Below are 10,748 nucleotides of genomic sequence, written 5' to 3'. Positions count from 1 at the left end.
GTGCCTAACACCTTCCCTCGGGTCAACAGAATTCCTTACTTAGAATTTCTGGTTCGCAGACTTCATTTGGAAAAGTCGAAAATTTCCTCGATTTGGGATTCAAGATAAACCGGTGACTTGGGACACCAAAAGCCAAACCTTTCCCAAGTGGCGACTCTGAATTAAATAAATAATCCCATTTCGAATATTGTCACTTAAATTGGAAAAACTCCACCCGCGTATTTAACCCTTCGGGATCGGGCGCGCAAAAAGGAGGTGTGACAGTGGCAGTCCTATGTTCTTGGCAGGCCAGCATGTTCTCCTCCCATCACTTGGGGCTAGTTCACATAGTTATTCTTGGACATGTATATTTCACCCTCTGAGAGGGAAGAGTTGCGGTATCAGTTTGAGTAGCTTGAGTAGGGTTAGATGTCCGTGACCCACTATGAGGCGAGGTTTTCTGAGTTATCCCGCCATGCATTGATGATACTTCCTACTGATGTAGAGAGGGTGCGGAGGTTCGTTGCAGGGTTGCATTCTGGCATTATGGCCAATATGGACCGAGAGGTGGAGATGGGGGCTTCTTATCAGCTAGTAGTGGAGATTGCTCGTAAGATTGAGGGCTACCGTCTGAGGGGTAGGGACCAGATGCAACAGGATAAGAGGGCTAGATTCTCCGGAGAGTTCAGAGGTGCCCCAACTAGGGGTAAATGTCAGTTTGGGAGGGGTCAGCCCAGTAGACCCCCATATTTAGCACCACCACTCGGGGTGCTCTAGCGCGCCCCTATCTCAGTGCCATGCTAGAGAGTTCTTATCGCCCGCCAGCTATTCAGGGTTCCTCCAGTGGGTATTCAGGTCCCCAGGGTTCTTCAGGTTCGTATTTCAGTGTTATGCCGGAGAGTTCCTACCATCTATCGGCTATCCAGGCTTCTTTCAGTGGGTCTACAGGCCATTAGGGTCAGCTATCAGGGTAGCAGGTCGCCACGCCGAGGGGTTATTTTAAGTGTGGAGACCTTGGTCACATGAGGAGATACTGCCCTAGGCTTCGGGGCAAGGCAGTACAGCAGGGTCAGCAGCCCGTAATTTCAGCACCGGTTGCCCAGCCGTCTAGAGGCGGGGGACAGACTGGTAGGGGCCATCCTAGAGGTGGAGGCCAAATAGGGAGAGGTCAGCCAGCTACTGCTGAGTTAGTTGGAGGCCAACCAGCCGGTGCTCCAGCCATATTCTATGCCCTTCCGTCCAGGCCATATGCATTAGCCTCAGATGCCGTCATCACATGTATTATATCAGTCTGTGGTAAAGATTATTCGGTATTATTTGATCCAGGGTCTACCTATTCATATGTATCATCTCTGTTTGCTCGTTTCCTGGTTATTCCTCCTGAGCCTTTGGGCACTCCTATTTATGTGTCCACTCATATGGGTGATTCTGTGGTTGTGGGTCAGATCTACCGGTCATGTGTTGTCACATTCTATGTTTTCGAGACTAGAGCATATCTCCAGTTGCTTGATATGATCGACTTTGAGGTCATCCTAGGCATGGATTGGTTATCCCCATACCACGTCATCCTTGATTGTCATGCCAAGACTGTTACATTAGCAATGCTAGGGTTGGAGTGGAAGGGTTCCACAGTTGATACATCTAGTCGGGTTTTCTCTTTCCTGAAGGCTCGGCATATGATCGATAAGGGGTGTTTGACTTATCTGGCCTTTGTTCGGGACACCTCCGCCGAGTCTCCGACGATTGATTCAGTTCCAATAGTTCGGGAGTTCACCGATGTGTTTCCTTCTAATCTTCCTGGCATGCCACCCGATCGCAATATTGATTTCTGTATTGATTTGGCTTCAGGTACCCAGCCTATATCTATTCCGTCGTACCGTATGGCTTCGAAGGAGTTGAAAGGGTTGAAGGAGCAGCTTGAGGAGTTGTTAGTAAAGGGGTTTGTTAGACCAAGTGTGTCATATTGGGGTGCACCAGTGTTGTTTGTAAAGAAGAAGGATGGGACCATGCAGATGTGCATTGATTACCGTCAGTTGAACAAGGTTACCATCAAGAACAAGAACTCGTTGCCGTGCATTGATGATTTGTTCGACCAGTTGCAGGGTGATAGGGTGTTCTCTAAGATCGACTTGAGATCAGGGTACTGTCACACCTCCCTTTTTCCGCGCCCGAGGGGGCACAGGGGAGTTTTTTCCAATTAAAGGACAATCGAAACGGGATTTATTTATTTATTTCAGAGTCGCCACTTGGGAGATTTAGGGTGTCCCAAGTCACCAATTTTAATCCCGAAGCGAGGAAAATGATGACTCCATATTACAGTCTGCGTACCAGAAATCCGGATAAGGAATTCTGTTAACCCGGGAGAAGGTGTTAGGCATTCCCGAGTTCCGTGGTTCTAGCACGGTCGCTCAACTGTTATATTCGGCTTGATTATCTGATTTTATACAAGTCTGAACTTATGTGCAAAATTTAACTTTTAACCGCTTTTATCATTTACTGTTTTTATCAAGGATTACAACGTTGTGAAAATGTATCTCGAACCGCGTTACAATCAATGTACCCGCGGTCGTCGACACACTTTGACTCCGTTGAGATTTGGATTTGGGTCACATCAATGTGCACCCGAGTTTAAGGAAATTAAATTGTTAAAGGCGCGCCTAAAGCGACTAGCGTATTTATTTTGGGTAGGACCGTGGAATTTTACTAAATGGTCCATCCCGAAGTCTAAATAATTTTTAAAGCAAATATTTACTGAGGGCCCCGCAATTGTATTTCATTTGGCGAGGCTCATCTCATTCTTATTTTTTTTCAAAAATGAATTTGCAACGTCATGGACACGCATCTCGAACCACGTCACAATCAATGTACCCATGATTAGAAATACATTTCGAATCCGTCGAGATTTGGATTTGGGTCACATAAATGTGCACCCGAGTTTAAGAAGGTAAGGTTTATTAAAGCGTGTCCTAAAGAGACTAACGTGTTGTTATTTTAGGAGGGTTGTGAGATTTGCTAAACAACCCGTCCTAGAAACTAAATGCTTCAATAATATACATTTAACAAGGGCCCCGTATCTGCGTGTTTTGTTTATTTTCATCGAGGCTCATCTCGTTCTTATTTTAAAAGGATATCCTATAGCAACTACGTTTCTTGTCGTGTTCGTCTCTATCAATTGAAAACGGTAGATAGTCCTAATTAATTACATGCTTGCAAGTTGTTTGTAATGGAATTCAGAAATGCTTAACAAAAGTTGGGACCGAAGCTGCGTGCACAGTCGGCCAAACAAATAATCCTGGGCCCAAATCCAGCCCACGCGCGGTTGGCCAGACCTGGGCCACTGCTCGCTCGATGCGGGCCTGCCTGATCTGTCCTCGACCTGGGCTCGACCCTGGTGAGGTTGAGGCCGTGAACTTGTTCTGGGTTCTATTGGCGCGGTTTATCAGTTATAAAAGGACCGCCTATTAAAGGGAAAGAAATTAACTAGTAGTGGATAGTTTTCATGTTTGGCCTATTAAAGAATATACTGCACAGTTAAACTAAGTCTAAGATACAACCTATTACATTGGGAATATTTTCACCTAACAACATACATATATAAACTAACATTCAGCTAATCTACATTGATATATACTGGGCATACAGGCTACTTCCATTATCAAAACAGGAATGAAAATTATTATACAGTACATGATATTTAATGTAACAATCTATGTATAAAAGTCACTCTTCAGGTCTTTTCTTTTGTATTCATGCTCAACTTTCCAATTACATTTGACAGAGTATTAGTCATGTACCTGGTATAGAGAAACAAAAGAAGAAGGAAATGATCAGCTGAGTGGTACGCAGCAAGCACAGCAGCAGCAGATAAATGGCACAACACAGCAACAACCAAACAGCCACAAAGATGAAGTTCACACGTTGGTCGAGCAACAGACTAATAATCCCAGGAAGACAGGATAGGAAACAAAACCAGTCGAGAAAGGAAACAGAATATTTTGTGCTATAGCCACAGAAGTTCAATAACCACCAAGGCTCAGCAAATAACCAGCACAGTTTCGACAATCAAGGAGACTAAAACTCAAACCAGCAGCACACAGAAAGCTCAGTGTAGCAACAATCACAGCAGAAGAAACACAGACTTCTCTTAATGGGACAAAGAACAATCCCAGTTAGGATAACCAACTTGGTTTCTTTGTGCAATTCTTGGACAGTGTTCAGTTACAGTATTTCTGGAAATTTCTTTCTGTTTTTTTTTCAGTTTTCTTCAACTCACAAGACCTCTCCTCAAGACTAAAATTTCCAGCCTTTTCTCTCTTTTTCTGAAGACTAAAAGTCCAGCCTAAGACTCAAAACTCCAGCCCCGTTTAAATTCTCAAATGGCTTATTTATAAGCCAAAAACCAGTGCAGTTAAGCTGCCCTTTTTTTGCTGCAACTTGCAGCCTGCCCATACTCTTTAAAGCCCATGCCTAAGCATCTTTTGGTGTCAGCCCCCTTTATTCCCACGCCTGGTTTTGTTTAATCAGGAGTTATGGGCCTCATTTTTTATTCAATTTAAGTCCCATACTCTTATGTCTTGTTCCCCATTGGCATTAATTTAATCCCAAATTAGTACCCTACTTGTCAGCTCATTTAAACTAATCATTTTTGTTCTTTGCAAACCCCAGACTACCCCTGTTAAACCCTGGTTACCACTGTCTTGACCCTTTGCCGCATCAGGGCATTTTTGAACTGATGAAAGTTCAAATTCAGGACTGCCTAGACTGAACCTTTCAGTCATTTTTCAATGCAAACAAACTATTTCAAACAATGTTGGGGCCTTCAATCAGTGGCAAAGTATCAATTAGTCATGCGACATTATTAGCTCGTTTGATTCATTAGTTATAGAAACTAATCAACGACATTTATCGAGTCGACTATACTAATTATAGCAGGTAATAATCAGTCGCTCACACAAACAATATGTTCAGGGACCTAAAGGGCTTCGGACAACTTGGTCAGTCACTAGGAACCTATATAAGTTTATTCATGCGACGACTATACTAATCGGACATGCTTATCATAGGATACATTTAAATCATACACAGAAACCAATCGACCAAATAAAAGGTCTTTACAGAGATGAAGAAATCCGAATGAAAAATAACAAAAAATAACAAACAAACACAACGAAACATGCTGACCACTTAATCAAAACTAACACAAAAGAAAGGAAAACTTACCGAAAATGTTTAAATCAAACAGACCCAAATCTGATTCAACTTCGAACTTTTGAGGCCGAACAAACTTTAATCAGGGTGTTCTCACATGAGAACACCTTGATTAAGGTCTATTAGACCTCAAACCCATGTCCAAACCGGCCGGATTCCCCAGGTGCATGTGTTCTAAAGTCTGGATTTCCAGATCTGATTTTTAGGGAGTTGTGGGTAGATTCGGACCAAACCAAGTTTGGTTTGGTCACGAGGAAGGTCAGGGGAGTGTCTGGTATGAAGATGGGATGGTTTGGCATAGATCCGGGTTCGACTCAAATCTTCAAATGAAGATTCGAGACGAACGGAAGTGATTCGAGGCTCGTGGTTAGTGGATTTGTGTTCAGGACAGTGAGGTGGTCCTAGGGTGTTCAGGAGGTGGCCACCGGCGTCCATGCCGCCGGGTTCTGGTGAAAGGGAAGCTAGGGCGGCTGCTAGGGTTTGGGGGGGCTTCAGTGTTTGGATGAAGACGATGAGTGGGGGGTTAGAATAGGGGGCGTGGGGTGTGATAGGAGGCTTATATACGGGGAGGCTGACTCAATCCTGGCCGTTGGATCGATTAAAATTGATGGCCAGGATTGGGGAGGCTAGACCATACGGTGCCGTTTGGTTAATCAAGGGGTCGGTCAAAAACGGGAATGGGTCGGGTCATGAGGGCTAATAAGGGCCATCGGATCAATGGAAATGAACGGCCCAGATTAACCGTCCCTGAAACGACGTCGTTTCAGGAGGTGCCTGGGCAGGCCTGGTCTGGACCGGACTTGTGCTGGTTTGGGCCCATTTTTTTTTGTTTTATTTCCTGGGCCTAACCCGTTTTTCAATCCCTCTTTTTGTTTTCTATTTTATTTTTTCTTTTAAAACAAAAAATGAAATAACAAACAATAAAATAATGAAATTAAAACCAACAACAATGCAACATTTTAACACAATTATCACAAAAAATATTTCGGTAAGTTAACTAAAAGCCTAGAACGAACGATGCACATATATTTTTTGAATTTTCTTTTACTGACCGAATTATGGTTTAATCACCCTGACATGCATATTTTGTATTTTGTTTGTTAATGATTAAATGCAAAATGGACAGATCCACAAATGACTAACAACACATGTCACGAAAAACTCGAACAATTGTACAGCGAAATCATTTGTCACTATTTTTATTTTCTTTTGGAGCGATTGCTCGTAAAGCAAAAATCACGTGCTTACAGCTGCCCCTCTTTGCACGAAGACACGAAGGGTTTTCGCGCAAAGATAAGCGAGCGATTTTTGCCCGTCCGAATACTCCGTGTGAAGCATTTTTTGAAAAAGATTTGACCGAACCTTTGCTTCAGAGGTTTCCTACATATCCTGGGCTGAAACAGGAATCAGGTCAATGTAGTTCGGGAAATTTTGGTAGCTGGGACTACCGTGTGACTGTAGTGTTTGCTGTTGTTGTGCGCTGTTGTATGCTGCTGTAGGATGCTACTGCTCAACCGATCTCCCTATTACATTGCATCCTAAGAAGATTGAGGCAGTTCAGAGTCGGCCGCGTCCTACTTCAGTGACCGAGATCAGGAGTTTCCTGGGGTTAGTAGATTATTAAAGACGATTCGTGCAAGGTTTTTCATATATTGCATCACCTCTGACTAGATGACCCAAAAAGGTGCTCCTTTCCGTTGGTCCGATGATTGTGAGGTGAGCTTTCAGAAGCTCAAGACAACTTTGACTACAATACCAGTTCTTGTGTTGCCTTCCGATTTAGGGATGTATACGGTATATTGTGATGCTTCACGCGTTGGCTTGGGTTGTGTACTGATGCAGGAGGGGTGAGTTATTGCATAAGCTTCACGCCAACTGATGATTCATGAGAAGAATTATCTTGTGCATGATCTAAAGTTGGTGGCGATTGTTCATGCTCTTAAGATATGGAGACATTATCTGTATGGGGTGTCATGTGAGGTTTACACTGATCATCGCAGCTTACAGCATTTGTTCAAGCATAGGGATCTCAATTTGAGGCAGCGTAGATGGCTTGAATTATGAAGGATTATGACATCACCATTCTTTATCATCCAGGCAAGGCAAATGTGGTCACGGATGCCTTAAGCAGGAAAGTAGAGAGTATGGGTAGCTTGGCATTCATTTCAGCGAAGGAGAGGCCACTAGCCTTGGATATTTAGTCCTTGGCTAACAGGCTTGTGAGGTTAGATATTTTAGAGCCTAGTCGAGTCCTTATGTGTGTTGTTGCTCAGTCTTCATTATTGGGGCAGAACCAAGCCCAGCAGTTCGATGATCCACATTTGGCGGTTCTTAGAGAGACAGTGCTATAGGGTAGTGCCAAGGAGGTTTCTATTGGCGAGGATGGTGTTCTGCGACTCCAAGGTCGCCTATGTGTTCCTAATGTTAATGGTCTGAGGGAGAGGATTCTAGAGGAGGCACACAGTTCACGGTATTCCATTTATCCGGGTGCTACGAAGATGTATCGTGACTTGAGGTAGCATTATTGGTGGCAGAGGATGAATAATGACATAGTGGAGTATGTGGCTAGGTGCTTGAATTGCCAGCAGGTTAAGTATGAACACCAGAGGCTACGTGGCCTATTTCAGCAAATGCCTATGTGGCCATGGATTGGTTATCCCAGTGTCCTACTTCAGAAGGGTCGCCTATGTGTTCCTAATGTTGATGGTCTGAGGGAGTGGATGTGGGAGCGCATTACTATGGACTTCGTAGTTGGGTTGCCCCGGACCTTGCAAAAGTTTGATGCTATGTGGGTCATTGTTGATAGTTTGACCAAGTGGGCACACTTTATTCCGGTTGTGACTACTTACACTTCAGAGAGATTGGCTCAGATTTACATTCGGGAGATAGTCCGGTTGCACGGTATGCCTATTTCCATTATATCATATAGAGGCCCTCAGTTCACTTCCCATTTCTGGAGAGCCGTTCAGAGTGAGTTGGGGACCCGCGTGGAGCATAGCATAACATTCCACCCTCAGACTGACAGACAGTCAGAGCGAATAGTTCAGATTTTAGAGGACATGCTCAGAGCATGTGTGATTGACTTTGGAGGATAGTGGGATCAGTTCTTGCCCTTGGCAGAGTTCGCTTACAAAAATAGCTATCAGTCCAGCATAGAGATGACTTCATTTGAGGCTTTATATGGTCGGCGATGTCGTTCTCCTATCGGGTAGTTTGAGCCTGGTGAGGCTAAGTTGTACGGTACAGACTTGGTGAAAGATACCTTGGAGAAGGTAAAGTTAATTCAGGAGAGGCTTCACATAGCTCAGTCCAGGCAGAAGAGTTACGCGGATCAGAAGGAGCATGATGTATCATTCATGGTTGGCGAAAAGGTCCTCTTGAATGTCTCGCCAATGAAGGGTGTTATGAGATTCGGGAAGAAGGGCAAGTTGAGTCCAAGGTTTATTGGCCCCTTTGAGGTGTTGACGCGAGTTGGGGAGGTTGCTTACGAGCTTGATTTACCCCCAACTTGTCGGGAGTTCATCCAGTTTTCCATGTATCGATGCTATAGAAGTATCACACCGACGTGTCCCATGTGTTAGACTTCAGTACTATTCAGTTGGATGAGAGTCTGGGTTATGAGGAGAAGCCAGTTGCTATTATTGATAGACAGGATCGCCAGTTGATATCCAAGAGGAATACCGCGGTAAAGGTCCAGTGGAGGGGCTAACTAATTGAGGAGGCGACTTGGAAGTCCGAGGAGGACATGCGGAGCAGATACCCCCATCTTTTTCCTAGCTCAGGTACCTTTCTATGTCCGTTCGAGGATGAACGTTTGTTTAAGAGGTGGAGAATGTAATGACCCGGCTGGTCGTTTTGCTTTTTAGAATCTCATCCCCCTAAATAAAGCTTTCCGCGTTTTCTTTAACTAATTTACGACCTACGGGGATGGTTGGTTCGAGATTTGGAAGAGTTTTAGTTGTAATAGGCACACTTGACTCCCTAAGATTTTCTTAAAAGACTAAGTTTGACTTTGGTCAACATTTTTAGGGAACGGACCCGGACTTGTGTTTTGACATTCTCGAAGGGTCCGTAGGAAAATATGGGACCTGGGCGTATGCTCGGAATCGAATTCCGAGGTCCCTAGCCCGAGTAATGAATTTTTGTTAGAAATTGTTAAACTGAAATTCTAAGGATATAATGAAATTAAATAATGCTTGATCATATTGGTATCGGGCCCGTATATTGGTTCCGGAGCCCGGTACAGGTCCAATATAACATTTAAGACTTTTCGAAAAAATTTGGTGTCAATCCGAGTAGTATAAGTACGTTTCGTCGCATTAGAAGTGAATTGAAGAACTTGAAGTTCATAAGTTTGATTCAATTGGTTTTAGGGGTGATTCTTAGATTTAACATTGTTTTAGGCATTCCGAGGGTTCGAGCGAGTCAATTATATGATTTCAAAATTGTCGGTATGTTCAGGCGGGGCCCCGAGCATCAATCGAGCGAGGCTCGAGTGAAGTTGGAAAACTTAGGAAGGAGCTGAAGCTCCAGGTTGCTGTCATAACCGCACCTGCGGTTGCTCAACCGCAGGTGCGAGACCGCAGAAGCGGTCGTCCCCTCGTAGAAGCGGCCAAGGCAGGCCAAGCCAGAAGCCACAGAAGCGGCTAAGCTTTCGCAGAAGTGGAACCGCAGAAGCGGTTTCTTCCCGCAGAAGCAACCCAGTGGACCAGCTGAATTTCCGCAAAAGCGGAGACCTTTTCACAGATGTAGTGGGCGCAAGTGCGGTCCACGATCGCAGATGCGTAAATCACTGAAGTAGAGACATTCATTTATTACGGGCTTTAGGCCATTTTTCTCATTTTTCACTCATTTATTAGGCGATTTTGGAGCTCTTGAGAGAAGACTTTCACCTAGCATCTTGAGGTAAGTTCATCCTATTAATTTCTAGTTTAATACTTGAACCTCGGGTAGATTAACACACAAAGATTTAGGGAAAATCATGAGATTAGAGAAAAACCTAGGGTTTTGATAAAAGTTAGATTTAACCATGAAATTTGTTATGAAATAAAATAGAAATCATATATTATTGATCCTTAGGTTATGAAGAACAACTTTCTTCGAAAAATTTCGGAATCCGGGCGCGTGGGCCTGGGGTCGAATTTTAGGAAACTTGTTGTCACACCTCCTTTTTTACTACCCGCAAGGGTATAAGGGAGTTTTTCCAATTTAAGTGACAATCAAAACAGGATTATTTATATTAAAATCAGAGTAGCCACTTGGGATAATTAATGGTGTCCCAAGTTACCGGTTTAAAATCCCGAATCGAGGAAGTTGACTCTTATTTATGGTGTGCGAACACAGAAATCTGGGTAAGGAATTCTGTTAACCCGGGAGAAGGTCTTAGGCATTCTCGAGTTCCGTAGTTTAAGCACGGTCGCTTTAATCATACCTAGCTTAGTTAAATTGTCTAATTACTTATTTGAAACCCATGTGCATTTGCTCCTTTTACCGCTTTTAACTACTTGATTTATTCGTAATTAAGGAATTATCTTTAAACGAGTCACGCATACTCATTTGTT

At 43.7% G+C, this 10,748-nt stretch overlaps 1 protein-coding gene across 1 annotated transcript; it reads left to right on the top strand.

The window, feature by feature from the left end:
• Positions 1-408: 408 nt before the first annotated feature.
• On the top strand, positions 409-8,282 carry LOC138884306 (uncharacterized). The gene is made up of 5 exons (XM_070165419.1): positions 409-691; positions 1,306-1,505; positions 1,647-1,910; positions 1,992-2,119; positions 7,757-8,282. Exons 1-5 carry the CDS (start codon positions 409-411, stop codon positions 8,280-8,282), a joined length of 1,401 nt encoding a protein of 466 aa, XP_070021520.1.
• The last annotated feature ends 2,466 nt before the right edge of the window (positions 8,283-10,748 follow it).

This window comes from Nicotiana sylvestris, chromosome 2 (genome assembly GCF_000393655.2).
Source record: "Nicotiana sylvestris chromosome 2, ASM39365v2, whole genome shotgun sequence".
Lineage (NCBI taxonomy): Eukaryota > Viridiplantae > Streptophyta > Magnoliopsida > Solanales > Solanaceae > Nicotiana > Nicotiana sylvestris.
This window is presented reverse-complemented; position numbering and strand designations above follow the sequence as displayed.